The sequence below is a fragment of the Pristiophorus japonicus genome, chromosome 10, assembly GCF_044704955.1.
Source record: "Pristiophorus japonicus isolate sPriJap1 chromosome 10, sPriJap1.hap1, whole genome shotgun sequence".
NCBI classification, from domain to species: Eukaryota; Metazoa; Chordata; class Chondrichthyes; family Pristiophoridae; genus Pristiophorus; species Pristiophorus japonicus.
Genome location: NC_091986.1, coordinates 112,456,921 through 112,482,890, shown reverse-complemented (window position 1 = coordinate 112,482,890; position 25,970 = coordinate 112,456,921). Strand labels below are relative to the sequence as shown.

Here is a 25,970-nt window from a genome sequence, read left to right as displayed (position 1 = left end):
TCTGCCATTGGGGGACAAGGCAGCATGTGGGGTATTGCTGCGGAGGCTGACAACAGGTGAGAAGTGGGAGTGCTTTGAATGAAGTACCCACTTCCATGTCCCCTTTTGCCATCATCCGTCTCCTGGGCCAACTCCTACCACTCTGCTGCAGACCAGCGACACATTGCAAGGTCACGGTTAAAATATGTCAATCTATTTAAGGTGGCAGACATGTTGGCATCCAAAGTCTGCACGGCCCTAGTCATGGTCTACATGGACTCCTTCAACAGCCGTGCTTGAAGGTCCTTGGAGGCGACCATGGCAGACATTCCCATAATTACCTGGGCCACCAAGCCACCACTGATTGCGCTAGACTCCTCCCTGCTCTCTGCTATTGTGGAGAGAGTGCATGACACATCTGTCAGTACCTAGCTAAGTTGTTGGATATATTTTTAGCATTATCCTTCACAATGATATCCCCCTGGATTCAGCATCTATGTTCACTGAGCAGAGCTTGTAGAGGATTGCACCCGCCCCCCCCCAACCACCAAACGCGGACTCTCCACAGCTGTCCCTGCCACCAGTGTCTGCTCGTGCTCTGTGAATTGCGAATGACCAAATGAAAACCCAACTCTCTAACTCGCCCCACTGAAGTGCACCCTCAGAAGGAATAAGGTCCTCTGAGGAATCATTCTCCTACATGTCCAGCGACACTTGCTGTATGCATGAAGGTCCCAGAAGACGAAGGGATATGAATTAGTTGTGACAAAGTAACAATCTTGACATACTCAGTCTTCTCATAGTTCAGTCATTGATGAAATAAAGTTAGCATGTGTGTCAGAAATATTTGTTATTCTGTCACCAGCCAGCTGTAAGTTCCCAGTCTCTTCATCTCCAATTGAGGGACACAGAGGTGCCACTTATTTCCAAGGGAATCCTTCTCAGCATAGGTGACCTGGACTATTTGAGGCGGGCCACCTCCAGTCATCTTTCTCTCTCTTGTGTTTTGCGCTCTCTTCTACAAGGGGCGAAAAAATAAACCTGTGAGTGAAAGAATGTCACACATTCACCCAATAGATGCAGTGCATTCGGTGAGGATGACTATGAGACAGATTGCATCACATTGCATAAGAATTGGGGTATTGGCACTGGTGGATGGATAAATGGGGAAGTGAAGACGTGCATGCAAAGTAAGGCTGGGTGCTACTGAAGATTGAGTGGGTGAGAGGAGTGATGTGATGAAGTATGCTTGGTAATACAGAGTGAAAGTGTGGCAGGCTTAAACCACTGGTTGGTGGTGAAGCAGCAAATGTACTCACTTTTGCAGACTTGGTTAGGTCATTAAATCATGGAGTAATCCATGTCTTTCTAAATGAAGATTTATCCTGTCCCTTATAATTTTTTCCAATAATTTTCCTACCACTTCCTAACTGGCCTGTAATTACTCAGTCTCTCCCTTTCTCCCTTTTTAAACAACGGTACAACATTAGTAGTCCTCCAGTCCTCCGGCACCATACCTGTAGCCGGAGAGGATTGGAAAATGATGGTCAGAGCATGTGTTATTTCTTCTCTTACTTCTCAACAGCCTGGGATATATTTCATCCAGGCCTGGGGATTTGTCCACTTTCAAAGATGCTAAATCCCTTAATACTTCCTCTCTTAACTGTTTCAACTAATATTTCACACTCCTCCTCCGATTGCAATGTCTGCATCGTCCCTCCCTCGTGAAAACAGACACAAAGTATTCATTAAGAACTATACCCATATCTTCCTCCTCCACACATAGATTAACTTTATGGTCTTGAATAGGCTCTAACTCTTTCTTTTGATAGCCTCTTGCTCTTAATGTATTTATAAAACATCTGAGTTTTCCTTGATTTTACATCCCAATTTTTTCATGCCCTCGCGTTGCTTTCCTAATTTCCATTTTAATTTCACTCTGTACTTTCTATACTCCTCTCGGGTTTCAGCAGTATTGATCCCTCAGTATCGGTCATAAGCTTCCCTTGTTTTCTTTATCCAACCCTATATGCCCCTTGACATCCAGGGGGCAGTAGATTTGTTAGTCCCACCCTTTTTCTTTAAGGGAACATACTTGTTCTGAACCTTCACTGCCTCCTCCTTGAATGCCTCCCACTGATTAACCTTCAAGTAGCTGTTTCCACTCTACTTTGGTTAAATCACATCTCAGCTTAGTAAAATTGGTTGTTACCCAATCGAGAACTTTTATTCTTAGTCTATCTTTGTCCTTTTCCATAACTACCCTAAATCTAACAAGATTATGATCATTAACACCAAAGTGCTTTCCCATCGATACACCTTCCAGCTTCCCAGCTTCATTCCCTAAAACTAAGTTCAGAACCACCCCTCTCTTGTTGGGCTTGTTGTGTAGTTGTAAAAAAGTTTCCTGAATGCATTCAAGAATTCTGTTTCCTCTATACTTTTCACACTAATTCTATCCCAGTCAATATTAGGATAGTTGAAATCCCTTATTATTACTGCCAGATTGTTTTTGCACTTCTCAGAAATGTGACTACATATTGGTAATAATAACTTTTATTTATATAGCGCCTTTAACGTAGTAAAACGCTTCCATCTCCCTCTGACTGTTTGGGGGAGTGGGGGGGGGGGGGGGGATTTATGGTACACTCCCAGCAGTGTGATTGCCCCTTTTTCGTTTTTCAGTTCAACCCATATGGCCTCATTTGATAATCTTTCCAACATATCATCCCTCCTCACAGCTGTAATTGTTTCGTTAATCAATACTGCGACCCCTCCCTCCTTTTTTAATCCCCCTCTCTATCTAGTCTGAAAACCCTGTAACCAGGAATGTTGAGCTGTCATACCTGCCCTTCTTTCAGCCATGTCTCAGTAATAGCTATATCATCATACTCAGGTGTCTGTAGGCAGGGTGGCAAATAACATTTTGATATATGTAAATGAGGCCAGTAAGGAACTCATGAAGGCTCAGAAAGCATAAGGAAACTTGGGGGAAGTGTTTTAAAAGCATATCAGCTGTGGAAACAATTGACACACAAATTTCTTGACTACATCATTTATACATCGTGAATACACAGCAAACGATGAGGAAATTCACCCCCACCCCCCAGGAGGTCTAACTTTAAATGCTATTGAACAGTTGCAACCCACTTCCCAAAGATGAAAGACCCAAGAAAGGCACAAGAGTATTCACAACTTGGCTCAAATTGTATTCTTATTCTGAAAGTCTAGAAAGCTGGCTAGTGTCAGAAATGGAAGACTTCACACTGGTACAGCAGGGATATTTTTCTGAAGTTAAAGTTCTGGAATATCACATTTTATATCAGTTTCTTTGTATCTGACCCGTGTTATATCTCACCCAAGTGTGTTTAAAGATGATGCTGGGTATCTGAACAAAGATTTATTCCGTTTCCCAAAAAAAGGATGAAAATAAGATGCATGCATCAATTAGTTCCACTGACCTGTCAATGATCATTCTATTCCATCCATTGAAATAATCATTACCCTTCTGCAGCCCAAGTCCTGCTAACCCTGTGCTCACTGACCAACATTGGCTCCTGGTCTCCTAATGCTTTCAATTAAAAATTCTCATCCTCGTGTTCAATTTCTTCATGGCTTTGCCTCTCCATATTTCTGCAACTACCTCCAGGCCTACAACCCCTTCAGAGATCTGTATTTCTCCAACTCTGACCTCTTGTACATCTCTCCCTCCCTTTGCCCCACCATTGGCAGCCATGCCGTCAGCTGACTAACTCCCAAGCTCTGGAATTCTCTTCCTATGCCTATCCACCACTCTACCTATCTCTCATTCTTTCAGACCCTCTTAAAAACCTCTCTCTTTATCCAATCTTTTGGCCAGCCCTCCCAATATCTCCTGCTTTGGCTCAATGTCTGCCTGAAATCGTTCCTGTGAAGCACCTTGGGACATTTTCCGACATTAAAAGGCACTATATAAATACAAGTTGTTGTTGCCATTGTTGCTGTTGAATTATAAAAAAAAACATTGTTTTTTGCAGAGAGGATTGTTTCCACTGGTGGGGGAGGCTAGAACTAGAGGGCATGATCTTTGTCTAAGGGGCTGTCCATTTAGAACGGAGATGAGGAGAAATTTCTTCCTTCAGAGGGTTGTGAATTTGTGGAATTCGCTGCCTCAGACCTGTGGGAGCTGGGACATTAAATAAATTTAAGACAGAAATAGACAGTTTCTTTAACGATAAGGGGTTATGGGGAGCGGTCAGGGAAGTGGAGCTGAGTCCGTGATCAGATCAACCATGATCTTACTGAATGGCGGAGCAGGCTCGAGGGGCTGTATGGCCTACTCCTGTTCCTATTTCTTATGTTACGTAAGAATTAGGAACAGGAGTAGGCCATCTAGCCCCTCGAGCCTGCTCCCCCACTCAACAAGATCACGGCTGATCTGGCCGTGGACTCAGCTCCACTTACCCGCCCGCTCCCCATAACCCTAAATTCCCTTATGGGTTAAAAATCTATCTATATGTGATTTGAATACATTCAATGAGTTAGCCTCAACTGCTTCCCTGGGCAGAGAATTCCACAGATTCACAACCCACTGGGAGAAGAAATTCCTTCTCAACTTGGTTTTAAATTGGCTCCCCCGTATTTTGAGGCCGTGCCCCCTAGTTCTAGTCTCCCCGACCAGTGGAAACAACCTCCATGCCTCTATCTTGTCGATCCCTTTCATTATTTTAAATGTTTCTATAAGATCACCCCTCATCCTTCTGAACTCCAACGAGTAAAGACCCAGTCTACTCAATCTATCATCATAAGGTAACCCCCTCATCTCCAGAATCAGCCTAGTGAATCGTCTCTGTACCCCCTCCAAAGCTAATATATCCTTCCTTAAGTAAGGTGACCAAAACTACACGCAGTACTCCAGGTGTGGCCTCACCAATACCCTGTACAGTTGCAGCAGGACCTCCCTGCTTTTGTACTCCATCCCTCTCGCAATGAAGGCCAACATTGCATTCGCCTTCCTGATTACCTGCTGCATCTGCAAACTAACTTTTTGGGATTCATGCACAAGGACCCCCAGGTCCCTCTGCACCGCAGCATGTTGTAATTTCTCCCCATTCAAATAATATTCCCTTTTACTGTTTTTTTTTCCCCAAGGTGGATGACCTCACATTTTCCGACATTGTATTCCATCTGCCAAACCTTGGCCCATTCGCTTAACCTATCTAAATCTCTTTGCAGCCTCTCTGTGTCCTCTACACAACCCGCTTTCCCACTAATCTTTGTGTCATCTGCAAATTTTGTTACACTACACTCTGTCCCCTCTTCCAGGTTCTTATGTGTATTCCTACCATTTCCAGTTTTATTGGATCTTTCCAGCATTGGCAGTTTTACCTTTTTATTTTACAGGAATCGGCCAACCCTGTACTACAAATCCTACACCCATAATATACAAGAGGTGATCTTATCGAAACATACGATAATGAGGGGGCTCGACAAGGTGGATGCAGAGAGGATATTTCCACTTGTAAGGGAAACTAAAACTAGGAGAAATAGTCTTAGAATAAGAGTCGCTCATTTAAAACTGAGATGAGGAGGAATTTCTTCTCTCAGAGGGTTGTAAATCTATGGAATTTTCTGCCCCAGAGAGCTGTGGAGGCTGGGTCATTGAATATATTTAAGGCGGAGAGAGATAGATTTTTGAGATAAGGGAATAAGGGGTTATGGGGAGCGGACAGGGAAGTGGAGCAGAGTCCATGATCAGATCAGCCGTGATCTGATTAAATGGCAGAAGCAGGCTCGAGGGGCCTAATGGCCTACTCCTATTTCTTATGTTCTTATAACATATATTGGTGGAATTTGCTTAAAAGTAATCGTATTGTATACATCAGGAAGTATGCAGGGATTCGTCAGACTCCATCCATGGTGGGAATGAACTTTACACCACAGTGTGCTCACGCAAATCTGCGAATGTGACCTACAGCATGATGCATCTGCTTGCCATCCACTGTTGTTTGGTTTTGACCCTCTGCCATTATTAGTTCAAACAGTACAGTGGCATTACTGTGGAATCTCACACAATGATTACAAACGGGATGCAGGCCTGCTTTTAATTTAAATATAGCATTGTAGTTTCTTAAATATAAAAGTTGTCTTCAATTTTCAACTCAACAATTTGTGACTCTGCCTTGCTAGTGTGTTTTGCAATTGCTTACTAATCATTTGTCAAAATGGATGGCTGAATGCAGAACCACGTGACTGAATTGTCACAATGTGACATGAGTAGAAGCATTCTTCAAATTTATCAGTACTTCAGAGGGAGAAGATTAAAATCAATTAAAAAAGTAAACATAGGTGTAAGTCATCATCATCATCATAGGCAGTCCCTCAAAATCAAGGAGAATTGCTTCCACTCTAAAAGTGAGTTCTCAGGTGACTGAACAGTTTAATATGGGAATTACAGTTTCTGTCACAGGTGGGACAGAGAGTCGTTGAAGGAAAGATTAGGTGGGAAGTCTGGTTTGCTGCACGCTCCTTCTGCTACCTGCGTTTGTTTTTTTGCATGCTCTCGCGATGAGACTTGGTGCTCAGCGCCCTCCCAGATGTTGTTGTTCCACTTAGGGTGGTCTTTGGCCAGGGACTCCCAGGTGCCGGTGGGGATGTTGCACTTTATCAAGGAGGCTTTGAGAGTGTCCTTGAAATGTTTCCTCTGCCCACCTGGGGCTCACTTGTCGTGTAGGAGTTCCGAGTAGAGCACTTGCTTAGGGAGTCTTGTGTCGGGCATGCGAACAATGTGGCCCACCCAACGGAATTGGTCAAGTGTGGTCAGTGCTTTGATGCTGGGGATGTTGGCCTGATCGAGAACACTGATGTTGGTGCGTCTGTCCTCCCAGGGGATTTGCAGGATCTTGCGGAGATATCATTGATGATATTTCTCCAGTGACGAGGTGTCTACTATATATGGTCCACGTCTGTGAGCCATACAGGAGGGCGGGTATCACTACAGCCCTTAAACCTTAAGCTTGGTGCCAGATTTGAGGGCCTGATCTTCGAACACTCTCTTCCTCAGGCGGCCGAATGTGCTGGTGCACTGGAGGTGGTGTTGAACCTCATCGTCGATGTCTGCCCTTGCTGACAATAGGCTCCCAAGATATGGAACATGGTCCACATTGTCCAGGACTGCGCCATGGATCTTGATGACTGGGAGTGGGAGTGGGGGGGGCAGTGCTGTGTGCCAGGGTCAGGTTGGGGGAGGATATTTGTCTTTCGGATGTTTAGTGTGTAAGGCCTATGCTTTCGTATGCCTCGGTGAAGATGTTGGCGATGACTTGGAGTTCAGCCTCTGAATGTGCGCAGACGCAAGCGTCGTCCGCGTATTGTAGTTAGACGACAGAGGATGGGACAGTCTTGGATCTGGCCCGGAGGTGACGATGGTTGAACAGGTTCCCACTGGTTCTACAGTTTAGGTCCACTTCAGCAGGGAGCTTGCTGAGCATGAAGTGGAGCATTGCAGCAAGGAAGAACGAGAAGAGGGTTGACGCGTTGACGCAGCCCTGCTTGATCCCGGTCCGGACTTGGATTGGCTCTGTGGTGGATCTGTTGATCAGGATCACGGCTTGCATGTCGTCATGGAGCAGGCTAAGGATGGCGACAAACTTTCTTCGCTGTTAACAGTGTCAGAGGCCTTTGTAAGGTCAAAGAAGGCCATGTACAAGGGTTGGCATTTCTCTTGCAGTTGTCAAGCCGTAAAGATCATGTCCGTTGTACCCCGTAGGGGAAGGAATCCGTACTGTGACTCCGGGAGGAGCTCCTCAGCCACAAGGAGAAGATGGTTCAGGAGGATTCTAGCGATGACTTTCCCAGTGGCCAACAACACGGAGAGTCCTCTGTAGTTGCCACAGTCAGTCTTGTCCCCTTTTTTAAAGATGGTCACGATTACTGCATTTCTGAGATCCCCCCGGCATGCTCTCCACCTTCTAGATGAGAGAGATGAGGTCATTCACTCGTGCCAATAGTGCCTCTCCGCCATACTTTAGTGCCTCAGCGGGGATTCCATCCGCTCCTAATGCCTTGTTGTTCTTGAGCTGATGGATGGCCTTTTCTACCTCGTGCAGGCCTGGGCTTTTGCTGAGATGGTGATGGGTACCATGCTGCGGGATGGAGTCGAGGTCACTTGTGTCAAAGGCAGAGTCTCGATTAAGGAGATCTTCAAAATGATATTTCACTAGCTGCTGGGTTGGTCAGTTTTTCTCTTTTGTTGGGCGCTGGTTTAAATTAAGAGCTGGGATTATAAATTAAACGTTCAAAACTTCAAATCTTAACATTGAATACATTAGAGATGGCAGGGCAGGTGGTGTGTTTCTGTTGTTGCCTGTGGGAGCTGGTGAATACTATTGAGTCCATTGCGACCACATCTGCAGCAAGTGTCTGCAGCTCGAGGAACTTAGGCTCCGTGTTGTTGAGCTGGAATCCGAGCTGCAGACATTACGACACATCAGGGTCGCTGTGATCTAGGAGCTAGTCACACCAATTGGATTAATGAATTCCAACTCGATCCTTGGTCAGGGGCAGGAGGGTGTGACTACGAATGAGGAAGGTATGGGGACTCAGGATGTAGTGATGGAGGAACTTCTGCCCTTGCTCTTGTCCAAAAGGTTTGAGGCTCTTACTCCCTGTGTGGACAAGAGCAGGGACTGCAGGGAGGATGAGCAAACTGACCACAGCACCGTGGTACAGGGGGCCATTCAAATTGGCGGGGGGATGGGGTGGGGGGGGGAAAAAAAGAGTAAAAAGAAACATTGTAATCTTAGGGGACAGTATCATTAGGGGGATAGATATTCTCTGCAGCTGAGAGCATGAATTCCGAAGGCTGTGTTGTCTGCCCGGTGCCAGGGTTAAGGACATCTCCTCTGGGCTGGAAAGGAACTTGGAGTGGGAGGGGAAAGATCCAGTTGTTGTGGTCCATATGGGTACCAACGACATAGGTAGGACAAACAAAGAGGTTCTGCTGAGGGATTATGAGCAGCTAGGGGCCAAATTAAAAAGCAGAACCACAAAGGTAATAATCTACATTTTTCTTGGTAAAATCATGTCTGTTGTGTCCTTTATTGGGTGAAATCCACATTGCGACTATGGGAGGAGCTCTTCAGCCACTGGGAGGCGATGATTGAAGAGGATTCTTGCGATAATTTTCCCTGTGGTAGACAGCAGGGAAACTCCTCTGTAATTACTGCAATCGGACTGGTCATCTTTCTTGAAGATGGTCACGATTACAGCCTCTCTGAAATCCCCTGGCATGCTCTCCTCCATCCAAATGAGAAAGATGAGGTCATGGATTCGCGGTAAGAGTACTTCTCCGTCATGCTTTAATACTTTGGCAGAGATTCCATCCACTGCTGAGACCTACTTGTTTTTCAGTTGGCGGATGGCGTTTTCGACCTCATGCCAGGCTGGGATTGTGCTGAGGTGGTGGCAGGTAGCATGCTGTGGGATGGAGTCAAGGATGCTCACATCAAAGATAGAGTCTTGGTTAAGGAGATCTTCGAAGTGTTCCTTCCAGCAGGCACTGACTGCCTCTTTTTATGAGACATAATAAATGAGAGGTTAATTTTATGGACACAATAAATGGGAGGATACTGAGAGGTGTGGAGGAACACAAGAACATAAGAATTAGGAACAGCAGTAGGCCATCTAGCCCCTCGAGCCTGCTCCGCCACTCAACAAGATCATGGCTGATCTGGCCGTGGACTCAGCTCCACTTACCCGCCCGCTCCCCGTAACCCTTAATTCCCTTATTGGTTAAAAATCTATCTATCTGTGATTTGAATACATTCAATGAGCTAGCCTCAACTGCTTCCCTGGGCAGAGAATTCCACAGATTCACAACCCTCTGGGAGAAGAAATTCCTTCTCAACTCGGTTTTAAATTGGCTCTCCCGTATTTTGAGGCTGTGCCCCCTAGTTCTAGTCTCCCCGACCAGTGGAAACAACCACTCCGCCTCTATCTTGTCTATCCCTTTCATTATTTTAATTTTTTTTTTGGTGCAACTTGTCCGGCTTGTACAGGTCCCACCTCCCCCAAAAGTGGTCCCAATGCCTCAGGAATGTAAAGCCCTCTCTCCTGCACCATCTCTCCAGCCACGCATTAGTATTCCATCTGCCAAACCTTAGCCCATTCGCTTAACTTATTTAAATCTCTTTGCAGCCTCTCTGTGTCCTCTGCACAAGCCGCTTTCCCAATAATCTTTGTGTCATCTGCAAATTTTGTTACACTACACTCTGTCCCCTCTTCCAGGTCATCTATGTATATTGTAAACAGTTGTGGTCCCAGCACCGATCCCTGTGGCACACCACTAACCACCGATTTCCAACCCGAAAAGGACCCATTTATCCCGACTCTCTGCTTTCTGTTAGCCAGCCAATTCTCGATCCATGCTAATACATTTCCTCTGACTCCGCGTACCTTTATCTTCTGCAGTAACCTTTTGTGTGGCACCTTATCGAATACCTTTTGGAAATCCAAATACACCACATCCATCGTTACACCTCTATCCACCATGCTTGTTATATCCTCAAAGAATTCCAGTAAATTATTTCAACATGATTTCCTCTTCACGAATCCATGTTGTGTCTGCTTGATTTCACTATTCCTACCTAGATGTCCCGCTATTTCTTCCCTAATGATAGCTTCAAGCATTTTCCCCACTACAGATGTTAAACTAACCGGCCTATAGTTACCTGCCTTTTGTCTGCCCCCTTTTTTTTTTAAAACAGAGGTGTTACATTAGCTGCTTTCCAATCCGCTGGTACCTCCCCAGAGTCCAGAGAATTTTGGTAGATTATAACGAATGCATCTGCTATAACTTCCGCCATCTCTTTTAATACCCTGGGATGCATTTCATCAGGATCAGGGGACTTGTCTACCTTGAGTCCCATTAGCCTGTCCAGCACTAACCCCCTAGTGATAGTGATTGTCTCAAGGTCCTTCCTTCCCACATTCCCGTGACCAGCAATTTTTGGCATGGTTTTTGTGTCTTCCACTGTGAAGACCGAAGCAAAATAATTGTTTAAGGTCTCAGCCATTTCCACATATCCCATTATTAAATCCCCCTTCTCATCTCACAGCTTGAGTACTGCGTGCTGTTCTGGTCACCACATTACAGGAAGGATGTGATTGCATTAAAAAGGGTGCAGAGGAGATTTACGAGGATGTTGCCAGGACTGGAAAATTTTAGATATGATGAAAGATTGAATAGGCTGGTGTAGTTTTCATTAGGACAGAGGAGGGTGAGGGGAGGTTTAATTGAGGTATATAAAATTATGAGGGGCCTAAATAGAGTGGATAGGAAGGACCCATTTTCCTTACCAGAGGGGTGAATAACCAGGGGGCTTAAATATAAGTAATTGGTAGAAGAATTAGAGGGGCAATGAGGAAACATTTCTTAACCAAATGGTGGTGGGGTCTGGAACTCACTGCCTGAAAGGGTGGTAGAGACAGAAACCCTCATCACATTTACAAAGTACTTGGATGTGCACTTAAAGAATGGTGGGATTAGCTTGGGTAGCTCTTTTTCAACCGGCACGGACACGATGGGCCAAATGGTCTCCTTCTGTGTCGTAATTTTCTAATCTCTAGATTACTACCTGAGCCACGAGCAAATTTGCACAGGGTAAAGAAGATCAGAGAGTTAAACATGTGACTCAAAAACTGGTGTGGGAGAAGTGGGTTTTGGTTTGTGGGACACTGGCACCAGTACTGGGGTAAGAGGGAGCTGTTCCATTGGAACGGGCTCCACTTAGACCATGCTGGGACTAGGGTCCTGGCGAATCGAATAACTAGGGCTGTAGAGAGGGCTTTAAACTAATTAGTGGGGGGGAGGGTTCAGGTGAGCGGAAATTTTAAGTCAAAGAATGAGCAGAAGGCAATATAGAGCAGGGTAGCACTGGGGGAAATGAAAGCCTGAGTGTGACAGGAAGGGACAGAATGTATAAACATAAAAATTTCAAAAAGTGGGGTCAAAGCAGGAAAAAAATGGTAAAAAAACATTTAAAAACTCTATGTGAATGCACACAGCATTCGTAACAAAAAAGGATGTGTTGACAGCACAAATAGATACAAATGGGTATGAGCTGCTAGCCATTACAGAAACGTGGTTGCAACGTGACCAAGACTGGGAACTAAATATTCAGGGGTATTTGACAATTCGGAAAGACAGACAGAAAGGAAAAGGAAGTGGGGTAGCTCTGTTAATAAAGGATGAGATAATGCTTTATTGAGAAATGATATTGGCTCAGAAGATCAAGATGTTGAATCAGTTTGGGTGGAGATAAGGAATAATAAGGGGAAAAAGTCGCTGTTGGGCATAGTCTATAGTCCCCCGAGGCATGGAAAGTGCAAGTGAGAGATTTGAGGTAATGCTTTCCTCTCCCAGGTATTTGCCCCTGACTGAGGGCAGGCATTGGGATGACCAGAGGTCCACTTTGTGGAAGGAGAGGTCAGTGTGGCCGCAGCTATTGTGTGCACCATGTGCTCGCCAGGGTCTCCGCAGTTGAGTGGGGCCAGCGGGAGGCCAGAACGACGCCGGAGAGATGGAGGCCCGAACATGAGGGCGGAAAGAGAAGGTAGGGCCCAAACCGGTAGTCGGAGGTTCACCGGACACCATTGAGTCTGCCACATCCGATGGGGAGCGAAAGGCTTGGTAGCAGGAAGATCCATATGTAAAGTCTTGGCAGCAGGAAGGCCAATCTGGAAGATAAGTCCGGTGCTCATAGATGAAGATGAGGAGCAGGCATGGTTGGGGGATGGGCAGTGGGCCCAGGTAGCTGCCCTTGCAGCATGGGTTTTAGGGGAAAGGAAATGCTTTAGGGGTAGGAAATGCACCCACTATTAGGGCCAGGGTGGAGATTGGGTGAAGAGAAGAGTGAAGGATGGCAGATGGCCAGGGGAAAATTTGTTCAGGGAGAGCTCTGTAGGGAGCTTCCATCCCGTCCACCTCGGATCTCTCACCATCTCACCGAAGGACACAGCGCCCAGCTTACGGCTCGCATCCCACCGTAGGCAACTAGGCCCATACAGCAGTGCCTGGTCTCCAGTCGTCTTGGATCCCCTTGACACTGAACAAAGACCTTGCTCTGCAAAGCCCGTGTGATCGCTGGTGTGCAACGGCCATCCCACATTAAAAGAATCCATGCACAGGCATCTTCCACCCTTCAAAATGAAGTTCGGGACCTGGAACATCAGGACCTTCATGGACAACCCCAACAGCGACAGACAAACGTCGCAACCACCATTGTTGCCTGGGAACTCCGACGCTTCAATGTCAACATCGTCACCCTAAGTGAGATCCAGCGGACAGGGGAAGGCCAGCTCAAAGAACAAGGTGGTGGTTGCACCTTCTTCTGATAATGCAAACCAGAAGAAGAACACCGCCTCCATGGAGTTGGCTTCGCCATCAAGAATGAGCTGGTTGGCCGCCTCAGAGACTCCCCCTGCAGGATAAGCGAACGATTCATGACTCTCTGGCTCACGCTAGCCCGTAACCAGTGCAACACAGTTATCAGCAAGTCCGCCCCAACACAAGAACAGATGAGGCCAAAGTGGAATTCTACTCCAGCCTCGAACAATCCCTGACCCGAGTCCATACAGACGACAAATTGAACCTCCTTGGTGACTTCAATGGCAGAGTCGGCAAGGAGACAGACCTCTGGGTAGACGTGATTGGCAGAGAGGGGGTAAGGAAAACCAACTCCAGTGGTATCCTGCTCCTGACAAAATGCCTAGAACACGACCTTGTTCATCAGACGACAAGTACAAGGCATCATGGCAATACCCTCGCTCCAAACACTGGCACCTGCTCGAATAGGTCATCGTCCAAGCGAGGGAAAGCAAGGACGAGCACATCACTCACGCCATGACAGGAGCCGATGACTGCTGGACGGCCCACCGCCTAATCTGCTCCATGATCAACATCAATGTAGCCTCAAAGCAGTGACGGCAACAGGAACAATGCCACAGAAAAATTAATGTCAGGGCACTTAAAGACCCAGTTAAGAAAGCCCTAAACAGCCAGCGCCCCACTGCCAACCTGGTCACCCTTGATGACCCTGAGACGCAGAGTACTCACAAATTCCGCCGCATTCTGGTCCTCTGAACGAACGCGTGTACAAAATCTGTATCGCGAGATGATGCCTTCGTCTGGCTTAAGTTAGTCCTGTACCAGTGTACACAATTCTTCATACATCTTCTCTGTTGGACTCACAGGTAGGAGTAGATTCTTTATCAGACCATAAATTTTTGGACCGCAAACCATGAGGAACACTGCCCGGCGCCGATCTGCATTGCCGGCCTCCTCCATTTTGTTGGTCATGAAGAACTGATTCAAATGGCTCACAAAGTCTGCCCAATCTTCTCTTTCCACAAATCGCTCCAACAATCCAATTGTGCTCATTTTTGCATGCAAAGGTTCTTGTTGCCTCGTCGGCAAATGTTGTGTATGCAATAACTGTTAGGCTGAGTACTGTTTAACACCAAGAGGTATAACCTTGACTCTGCTTTATTAAGGCCCAAAGTGACTAATATACAAAATGACTGGCCTTTTATTCTTGGGTTGCACACCAGTGCGTGCAGCCCAATGGCCTCCAACAGTGTTGCCATCTAGTGGCGAGTGATCCCAAAAGTACATACATGACAAGGAGCAGATGCAATCCCCGCTGAGGCACTAAAGTATGGCGGAGAAGCACTATTAGCTCAAATGCAAGACCTCATCTCTCTTATCTGGAAGGAGTAGAGCATGCCGGGAGATCTCAGATGCCGTAATCGTGACCATCTTCAAAAAAAGGGGTCAAGTCCGACTGCGACAACTACAGAGGAACCTCCCTGCTGTCGGCCACTGGGAAAATCAATGCAAGAATCCTCCTCAACCGTCTTCTCCCTGTGGCTGAAGAGCTCCTCCCAGAGAGTCACAATGCGGATTCCGTCCACTAAGGGGTACAACGGACACGATCTTCATCATGTGACAACTACAAGAGAAATGCAGGAAGCAGCACCGACCCATGTATGAGGCCTTCTTTGACCTCACAAAGGCCTTGGACACTGTTAACCGTGAGGAACTATGGAGCATCCTCCTCAGTTTTGGCTGCCCCCAAAAGTTTGTTACCATTCTCCACCTGCTCCACGATAACATGAAAGCCATGATCCTGACCAACGGATCCACCACAGACCCAATCCAAGTCTTGACCGGGGTAAAGCAGGGCTGCGTCATCGCAGCAACGCTCTTCTTGATCTTCCTTGATGCAATGCTCCATTTCATTCTCAACAAGCTCCCCGCTGGAGTGGAACTAAACGATAGAAATAATGGGAATCTATTCAATCTTCGTCGCCTCCAGGCTAGAATCAAGGTCATCCCATCCTGCGTCATCGAGCTACCGCATGTGGACGACACTTGCGTCTGCACACAGAGGCCAAACTCCAAGCCATTGTCAACATCTTCACCAAGGCATACGAAAGCATGGGCCTTACACTCAACATCCATAAGACAAAGGTCCTCCACCAACCTGACCCCGCCACACAGCACTGCCCCCCGATCATCAAAATCCACAGCGCGGCCTTGGACAACATGGACCATTTCCATACCTCAGGAGCCGACTATCAGCAAGGGCAGACATCGATGACGAGGTCCAACACCGCCTCCAGTGTGCCAGCGCAGCCTTCAGTCGTCTGCAGAGGAGAGTGCTTGAAGACCAGGACCCCAAATGGTCGACAGAACAGTAGTGATACTCGCCCTCCTATAAGGCTCAGAGATGTGGACCATATACAGTAGACACCGCAAAGCGCTGGAGAAGTACCACCAGTGCTGCCTCTGCAAGATCCTACAAATCCACTAGGAGGATAGACGCACCAACATCAGTGTTCTCGCTCAGGCCAACATCCCCAGCTTCGAAGCACTGACCACACTCGACCAGCTCCATTGGGTGGGCCACATCGTCCGCATGCCCAACACAAGACTCTCAAAGCAAGTGCCCTACTTGGAACTCCTACACAGCAAGCAAGCCCCAGGTGGGCAGAGGAAACGTTTCAAGGACACCCTCAAAGCCTCTTTGACAATGTGCAACATCCCCACCGGAACCTGGGAATCCCTGGCCCATGACCTCCTTAAGTGGAGGAAGAGCATCCAGGAGGGCATTGAGCACCTCGAGTCTCATCGCCGAGAGCATGCAGAAATCAAGCGGAAGGAGCGAGCGGCAAACCAGAATCCCCACCCACCCACTCTTTCCTTCAACCACTGTCTGTCCCACCTGTGATAGAGGCTGTAATTCCCGTATTGGTGGTACAGTCACCTGAGAACTTACTTTTAGAGTGGAAGAAAGTCTTCCTTCATTTCGAGGGACTGCCTGTGATGATTATGATAATGATAGGTCCCCTAACAGTAGCTACACAGTTGGACAAAGTATAAATCAAGAAATAATAGAGGCTTGTAAAAAAGGAGCAGGAATAATCATGGGCGATTTTAACCTTCATATTGATTGGACAAAGCAAATTGGCCAGGGTAGCCTGGAGGAAGAGTTCATAGACTATATCCAGGATAGTTTCCTTGAACACTATGTTGCGGAACCAACCAGGGATATTCAATCTGGTACTGTGTAATGAGACAGGATTAATAAATGATCTCCTAGTAAAGGATCCTCTAGGAATGAGTGACCATAAAATGGTTGAATTTCAAATTCAGTTGGAGGGTGAGAAAGTTGGATCTCAAACCAGTGTCCTGATCTTAAATAAAGGCGATTACAAAGGTATGAAGGCAGAATTGGCTAATGTGGACTGGGAAAATAGATTAAAGTATTGGATGGTTGATGAGCAGTGGCAGACATTTAAGGAGATATTTCATAACTCACAACAAAAATATATCCCAATGAGAAGGAAAGACTGTAAGAGAAGGTATAACCATCTGTGGCTAACTAAGGAAATAAGTGAGGATATCAAATTGAAAACAAAGGCATACAATGTGGCCAAGACTAGTGCGAGGCCAGTGATTGGAAATATTTAAAAGCCAGAAGAGAGCGACTAAAAAAATGATAGAGGGGGAAGATAGATTATGAAAGTAAACTAGCACAAAATATGAAAACAGATACTATGAGTTTCTACAGGTACATAAAAAGGAAAAAAGAGTGGCTAAAGTAAATATTGGTCCCCTGGAGGATGAGACTGGGGAAATAATAATGGGGAACAGGGAAATGGCAGAGACTTTGAACAAATATTTTGTATCAGTCTTCATGGTAGAAGACACTAAAAACATCCCAATAGTGGATAATCAAGGGGCTATTGGAATGGGGGAATATAATACAATCACTAAAGTAGTAGTACTCGGTAAATTAAAAGGGACTAAAGGCGGACAAGTCCCCTGGATCTGCTGGATTGCAGCCGAGGGTCTTAAAAGTGGCTGCAAATATAGTGGATGCATTGGTTGTAATCTACCAAAATACCCTGGATTCTGGGGCGGCCTCAGTGGATTAGAAAACTGAAAATGTGATGCTCCTATTTAAAAAAGGAGGCAGACAGAAAACAGGAAACTATAGATCAGTTAGCCGAACATCTGTCGTTGGGAAAATGCTGGAGTCCATTATTAAGGAAGCAGTAGCAGGACATTTGGAAAAGCATGATTCAATCAAGCAGAGTCAGGGAAATCATGTTTAACAAAAGTGCTTGAGTTCTTTGATGATGTAACGAGCAAGGTGGATAAGGGGGAACCAGTGGATGTGGTGTAGAAACTTAGGGCCCAAGTTTCCACATGATTTGCGCCTGATTTTTTAGGAGCAACTGGTGGAGAATGGACTATCTTAGAAATCGCAATTCTCCACATTTTTTTTTCTGCAGTTCTAATCAGCTAGAACAGTTCTACTTTGGAACAGAATTTTTTCTTCAAAAGGGGGCGTGTCCGGCCACTGACACCTGATTTCAAAGTTTCCACAGTGAAAACGTACTCCAAACGAAAGTAGAATGGAACAAGTGAAGATTTTTGTAGAACTGAGAAAACCTGTTCTACACATTAAAAAATCAGGTGCAGGTTACAGATTAGGCGTCCAGAACGAGGTTGGGGGGAGGGGGGGGGGGAAGGGAACTCATTAAATTCTGCAATAAATCCTTATTTATACTTCTACAAATATTATACAAATAAATCCAACCTGAATAAACATTTATAAGCAAAGAAAAGATTAAATAAACCATCTTCCTACCTGTGTGAAAGTGCTTCAGGCACGGAGAATGCTGCAGTCAGCCTGAGGCGTCCGTTCTTCCCGCGGGGGGAGGGGGGAGGCGCCCGTTCTTTCCCGCGGGGGGGGGGGAGGCGCCCGTTCTCCCCGCAGGGGGGGGTAGGAGGCGCCCGTTCTTCCCGTGGGGGTGGGGGGGGGGAGAGGGGAGGTGCCCGTTCTTCCCGCGAGGGGGGGGGGAGGGGAGGGGAGAGGAGGCCCCCGTTCTTCCCGCGGGGGGGTGGGGGGAAGGAGACAGTGAGAAGGCTGCAAGTGCTGATGGCAATGTGCTTTTATTAAAAAAATGTTCAAAAATTAAACAGCTACAAAGAACTACAAAAATGGCCGAGTGCCAATGTTTTTTTCACACTGAGCATGCGTGAACGCTCCAACGCGCACGCGCAGCGTTGCCGGCAGGAAAAAAACTAATTTAAATAGTACCCACCCCCTCCCACTTACAAAATCGGCGCGAGTGTAGGTGCCGCGCCAGGCAGACAAGGAGCTGTAGAACGCTCCAGAATCGCGAGTATTTTTTTAGGCGCCGTTTTAGGCGCGAAAAACGGGCGCCCATCTCGGAGGGGCGCCTGTTTTTTATCATGTGGAAACTTGGGCCCTTAGAAACATAGAAAATAGGAGGCTATTCGGCCCTTCGAGCCTGCACCACCATTCAATAAGATCATGGCTGATCATTCACCTCAGTACCCTCTCTTGCTTTCTCTCCATACCCCTGGATCCCTTTAGCCGTAAGGGCCATATCTAACTCCCTCTTGAATATATCCAACAAATTGGCATCAACAACTCTCTGTGGTAGACAATTCCACAGGTTAACAACTCTGTGAAGAAGTTTTGCCTCATCTCCTAAATGGTTTACCCATTATCCTTAGACTGTGTCCCCTGGTTTTGGACTTCTCCAACATCGAGAACATTCTTCCTACATCTAAACTGTCCAGTCCTGTCAGAATTTTATATGTTTCTATGAGATCCCCTCTCATCCTTCTCAACTTTAATGAATACAGGCCCAGTCAATCCATTCTCTCCTCATATGTCAGTCCTGCCATCCCAGGAATCAGTCTGGTGAACCTTCGCTGCACTCCCTCAATAGCAAGAACATCCTTCCTCAGATTAGGAGACCAAAACTGATCACAATATTCCAGGTGAGGCCTCACCAAGGCCCTGTATAACTTCAGTAAGACCTCCCTGCTCCTATACTCCTATCGCCTAGCTATGAGGGCCAACATACCATTTGCCTTCTTCATCGCCTGCTGAACCTGCACGCCAACTTTAAATGACTGATGTACCATGATACCCAGATCTTGTTGCACCTCCCCTTTTCCTAATCCGCCGCCATTCAGATAATATTCTGCCTTCGTGTTTTTGACCCCAAAGTGGATAACCTCACATTTATCCACATTATACTGCATCTGCCATGCATTTGCCCACTCACCTAACCTGTCCAAGTCACCCTGCACCCTCTTAGCATCCTCCTCACAGCTCACACCGCCACCCAGCTTAATGTCATCTGCAAACTTGGAGATATTACACTCAATTGCTTCTTCTAAATCAGTGATGTATATTGTAAAAAGCTGGGGTCCCAGCACTGAGCCCTGCGGCACTCCACTAGTCACTGCCTGCCATTCTGAAAAGGACCCGTTAATCCCGACTCTCTGCTTCCTGTCTGCCAACCAATTCTCTATCCACATCAGTACATCACCCCCAATACCATGTGCTTTGATTTTGCACACCAATCTCTTGTGCGGGACCGTGTCAAAAGGCTTTTGAAAGTTCAAATACAACACACCCACTGGTTCTCCCTTGTCTACTCTACTAGTTACATCCTCAAAAAATTCTAGAAGATTGTTAAGCATGATTTTCCTTTCATAAATTCATGCTGACTTGGACCAATCCCGTCACTGCTTTCTAAATATGCTGCTATTTCATCTTTAATAATTGATTCCAACATTTTCCCTACTACTGATGTCAGGCTAACCGGTCTATAATTACCAATTTTCTCTCTCCCTCCTTTTTTAAAAAAGTGGTGTTACATTAGTTACCCTCCAGTCCATAGGAACTGATCCAGAGTCGATAGACTGTTGCAAAATGATCACCAATGCATCCACTATTTCTAGCGCCACTTCCTTAAGTACTCTGGGATGCAGACTATCAGGCCCCGGGGATTTATCGGCCTTCAATCCCATCAATTTCCCGAACACAATTTCCTGCTTAATAAGAAGTTTCTTCAGTTCCTCCTTCTCATTACACACTCGGTCCTCTAGTATTTCCGGAAGGTTATTGGTGTCTTCCTTCATGAAGACAGAACCAAAGTATTTGTCCAACTGGTCTGCCATTTCTTTGTTCCCCATTATAAATTCACCTGAATCCGACTGCAAGGGACCTATGTTTGTCTTCACTAATCTTTTTCTTTTCACGTATCTATAGAAGCTTTTGCAGTCAGTTTTTGTGTTCCCAGCAAGCTTCCTCTCATTTTCCCCCTTCTAATTAAACCCTTTGTCTTCCTCTACTGGATTCTAAATTTCTCCCAGTCCTCAGATTTGCTGCTTTTTCTGGCCAATTTATATGCCTCTTCCTTGGACTTAACACTATCCTTAATTTCTCTTGTTAGCCACGGTTGAGCCACCTTCCTAGTTTTATTTTTATTCCAGACAGGCATGTACAATTTTTGAAGTTCATCCATGTGATCTTTAAATGTTTGCCATTGCCGATCCTCCGTCAACCCTTTAAGTATCATTCGCCATCTATTCTAGCTAATTCACGTCTCATACCATCGAAGTTACCTTTCCTTAAGTTCAGGACCTTAGTCTCTGAATTAACTGTGTCACTCTCCATCTTAATAAAGAATTCTACCATATTATGGTCACTCTTCCTCAAGTGGCCTTGCACAACAAGATTGCTAATTAGTCCTTTCTCATTACGTATCACTCAGTCTAGGATGGCCAGCCCTCGAGTTGGTTCCTCGACATATTGGTCAAAAAAACCATCCCTAATACACTCCTGGAAATCCTCCTCCACCGCATTGCTATCAGTTTGGTTAGCCCAATCAATACGTAGATTAAAGTCGCCCATGACAACTGCTGTACCTTTATTGCACGTATCCCTAATTTCTTATTTGATGCTGTCCCCAACCTCACTACTACTGTTTGGTGGTCTGTACACAACCCCCACTAGCGTTTTCTGCCCTTTGATATTCTGTAGCTCCACCCATACCAATTTCACATCATCCAAGCTAATTTCCTTCCTTACTATTGCGATAATGTCCTCTTTAACCAGCAACGCTACACCACCTCCTTTTTCTTTCTGTCTATCCTTCCTGAATGTTGAATACCACTGAATGTTGAGTTCCCAGCCTTGGTCATCCTGGAGCCATGTCTCCGTGATGCCAACTATATCATATTTGTTAACTGCTGCCTGCGCAGTTAATTCGTCCACCTTATTACGAATATTCCTCGCACTGAGGCACAGAGCCTTCAGGCTTGTCTTTTTAACACACTTTGCCCCTTTAGGATTTTGCTGTAATATGTATTTGGATTTCCCGAAGACATTCGATAAGATGCCACCTTAAAGGAACAAGATAAAAGTTTACAGGGTTGGAGGTAATATATTAGTATGGATAGATGATTAGCTAACTAACAGAAAACAAAGAGTAGGGATAAATGCATCATCTTCTGGCTGGCAAACAGTAACTAGTGTGGTGCCACTGGGATCGATTCTGGAGCCTCAACTATTTACAATCTGTATTAATGACTTGGATGAAGGGACCGAGCGTAATGTCGCCAAGTTTGCTGATGATACAAAGATGGATGGGGAACAAATTATGCGGAGGACACAAGAAATCTGCAAAGGGATATAGACAAGCTAAGTGAGTGGGCAAAAATTTGGCAGATGGAATCTAATGTCCAGTTCGGCAGAAAAAATAGAAAAGCAAGTTATAATTTAAATGGAAAAAAATTGCAAAGTGCTGCTGTACAGAGGGACCTAGGGGTCCTGTGCATGAAACACAAAATGTTAGTATGCACGTACAGCAAGTAATCAGGAAGGTAAATGAAATGCTGGCCTTTATTGCAAAGGGGATGGAGTATAAAAGCAGAGAAGTCCTGCTACAACTGTACAGGGTATTGCTGAGGCCACACCTAGAGTACTGCGTACAGTTTTGGTTTTGTATTTAAGGAAGGATATACTCGCATTGGAGGCTGTTCAGAGATGGTTCACTAGGTTGATTCCGGAGATGAGGGGGCTGAGTTATGAAGATAGGTTGAGTAGGTTAGGCCTATACGCATTGGAGTTCAGAAGAATGAGAGGTGATCTTATCGAAACATGTAAGATAATGAGGGGACTCGACAAGGTGGATGCAGAGAGGATATTTCCACTCATAGGTGAAACTAAAATTAGGGACATAGGGTCCAAATTTCCCCAACCCCTTTTTTCGGCGCACTCTCACGAGATGCGCCAACTTTGTGCGCTGGAAATGGCGCTGAAAAACGTATTCACGATTCTGGCAGCTCTGCTGTGTGTCCCGGGTCCTGGCACAGCGCTCCTCGTGGAGTGGGGGCAGAGCTACAGCCCTGCACCGAAAACAGTGCCGGCAGCTGCGCGCGTGCGCAGTAGAGCGGTCGCGCATGCGCAGTAGCTCCGTGCCATGATTATGATGATGATGCCTGCAGAACGCGTCCAGCCCCTATCCCAGGCCGAATTGCATGCCGTACAGGCCGGCTGCTGAGGGCTGCAAGAAACAGGTTGGTGCGACTGAGTTTTGATCAGGGCGAGAGGGGGGGGTGGGGGAAAAGAGGTTGGTCGTCTTTGGCTGCAGTCTAGTGGTTTGGACCGAGAATAGCTTGTCGTGTAGCGATGTCGCTTGCCATGCTAGGCTGGCTTTGCGTTCGTTTGGTTAGGTGGTGGTCTTGTCATGTTAAAGAAGCACATATACAGTGACAGCCATGTGCTTAACCTACATCCCATCCTGTGCATCAATAAATAACCAGCAGCATGCAGTTAGGTTGTATTACAAATAATTTGTGTGAGAAACTCTTTGAAGATGTAAGTGGGCAAAAAGGGAAAAAATTCCCACCCGAGAAAGGTTGAAAGTCGGTGGGGCAGCAGCTGCATTATCCCTCCCCTATCCCAGGTTTGAAGGTAGGATTTACTTCAGCTCTTTATTTGTTAATTTAATTAATTACTTCAGTTCTTTAGTTTTTATTGAATGGTTATTACTGCTTGTGCTTTGTTTGGTGCTTGGTGGTGCTTGAAATGTTGTTTAGGAGTACGGTTCCTTCTATTTTTTTAAAATTTTATTTATTGATTGCTTATTAATTTGGACTTAGAAGCAACCCTACACCTAAAGCACTATTTTATTTGTTAATTAATTGCTTATTACTTTTTGTGCTTTGTTTGGGGCTTGGTAGTGCTTTAAATGTAGTTACTTGCACCGATTCCGTAACTGTAAGTAAGGTCTTTCTGTGTGGACAAACGTGGACACATACGCTGCCCTAAGTTAGTTTAGTACAACTTTTTCTGGCCAAATTGGCATAAATGGTGTAAGTGGCTGGGAACGCCCCCTTTTGAAAAAAAAAACTGACCAAACAAAAAACCTAACTAACTCTGGCGCAAATTAAATGGCCATATTTGCAGCTTAACAGATACACCTGAAAATCAAGTTACACCAAAAAAAACGGTGCAGCTCATGGGGAAATTTGGGCCCAATGTCTCAGAATAAGGGGCCGCCCATTTAAAGCTGAGATGATGAGGAATTTCTTCTCTCAGGGGGTTGTAAATCTGTGAAATTCTCTGACCCAGAGAGCTGTGGAGGCTGGGTCATTGAATATATTTAAGGAGACACAGATTTTTGAGCGATAAGTGAATAAAGGGTTATAGGGAGCAGGCAGGGAAATGGAGCCGAGTCCATGATCAGATCATCCATGATCAAATCATCCATGATCTTATTAAATGGCGGAGCAGGCTCGAAGGGCCAAATGGCCTACGCCTGCTCCTATTTCTCATGTTCTTAGTTGTCCCTTGTCACTGTGTTTTATGCTTCCAACTATGGATGAAAAACAACATGGGTCAGATATCTTGTGCCAAAATCACACTTGCTGTGTCATGAGGCTCTGCTCTAGTGGAATCATAAATGGCGAGTATTTACCAGAGCCCACAATTCCCATTGTTGTTGTCACAACAGTCAATTAGTCTATGGTCTGTCAATAGAATCAGATTGGCTCTAGATGCTACTTTAATATTGTGCCCTCTTCTCTGCCATATCTGTCGCTCCATGTCACTCTCAGTCTAGTCTTCCCCTACCCAGTTGGACGATTCAGCTCTGGACTTCCACTTCCTAGCTGGGACCGACATCATGGGGAGTAAACATCTGTTTTAGACTCCCTCTTTCACCTTCGATATCATTCAGAATTATGAAGTAATTTGGGTAATACAACTCTCCTTTTAAGCACTGTTTATTAAGTTTCCCTGCTGATTGCTGGTTTACATCGGTGTAATTTGTTATAATTACCATTGTCTTAATTTGTGGCAATTGGAATCTGGCAACTAAGAATTCATTTTACCTTTGCTGAAGTTTCAAAGCAGCTGACAAATCCATGATCCTTGCAGAACTGTTCCATTTTTCCAGGATTGGTAGCTAAGAACTCGCTCCCTTGATCACATTTGTTTGCCAGTAGGACAACAGAGACAGGTTTACCATTAGGGAGAGTCAATTTTGAGTCTAAATCATCTTTCCATTTGGACACTGCTTCAAAGGTTGTCGCTCGTGTAACATCGAAGACAATAAATACTCCAATGGCCTCTCTGTAATACACTCTTGTCATGTTCCCAAATCGTTCTTGACCTAGAGAAATAAGGGGCACAAGGTTTTTATCTGAAAGTTTTTGTCACTCAATGTTCGTATACAGCCCAGAACAGATTATAGTTGTCAGCCGTGACTCAATGGTAGCACTCTCGCCTCCGAGTCAGAAGGTTGTAGGTTCAAGTCCCACTTCAACCAACAACTTGCATTTATATAGCATCTTTAATGTAGCAAAACATTCTAAGGCTCTTCACAGGCACCTGAAGACATGGCCACCAATGGTGGAGCGAGTAAAATCGGGGATGCATAAGAGGCCAGAATTGGAGGAATGCAGATATCTCTGAGGGTTGTAGAGCTGGAGGACATTATGGTCGGGAGGGGTGAGACCATGGAGGGATTTGAAAACAAAGATGAGAATTTTAAGCTCACCCGGGAGTCAATGACGGTCAGCGAGCACAGAGCTAATGGTTGAGCAGGACTTGGTGTGAGTTAGGATTATGGACATCAGAGTTTTGGTTGAGTTTAAGTTTATGGAGGGTGAAAGGTGAGAAGCTGGCAGGAGTGTGCTGCAATAGTCAAGTGTAGAGGTAACAAAGGCATGGAGGAGAGTTTCAGCAGCAGATGAGCTGAGATAGGGGCGGAGTCGGGCAATGTTACGCAGATGGAAATAGATGGTCTTAGTGATGACGCAGATATGTGGTCAGAAGCTCAGCCCGGGGTCAAATATAACACCAAGTTTGTGAACAGTCTGGTTCAGCCTCAGTCAGTTGCCAGGGAGAGGGATGTGATCAGTGGCTAGGGAATTAAAGAAAATATCTTCGGTCTTCCCAATATTTAGTTGGAGGAAATTTCTGCTGTCGGCCAAGCAGTCTGACATTTAGAGACCATGAAGATGTCGTGAGCGGTGGTGGTGATGTACTGCTGGTTGTCATCAGCATATATGTGGAACCTGATGTGTTATAGGATCATGTCGC

At 45.7% G+C, this 25,970-nt stretch overlaps 1 protein-coding gene across 1 annotated transcript in view; it reads right to left on the bottom strand.

Moving 5' to 3' along the window:
- Window positions 1-25,970, bottom strand: part of LOC139274787 (ras-related protein Rab-38-like) — a 116,181-nt gene that overhangs the window by 28,204 nt on the left and 62,007 nt on the right. Inside the window, exon 2 of the mRNA XM_070891478.1 lies at window positions 24,758-25,038. Within this exon, the coding sequence (XP_070747579.1) occupies window positions 24,758-25,038 (281 nt within the window). The remainder of the gene's footprint in view (window positions 1-24,757; window positions 25,039-25,970) is intronic.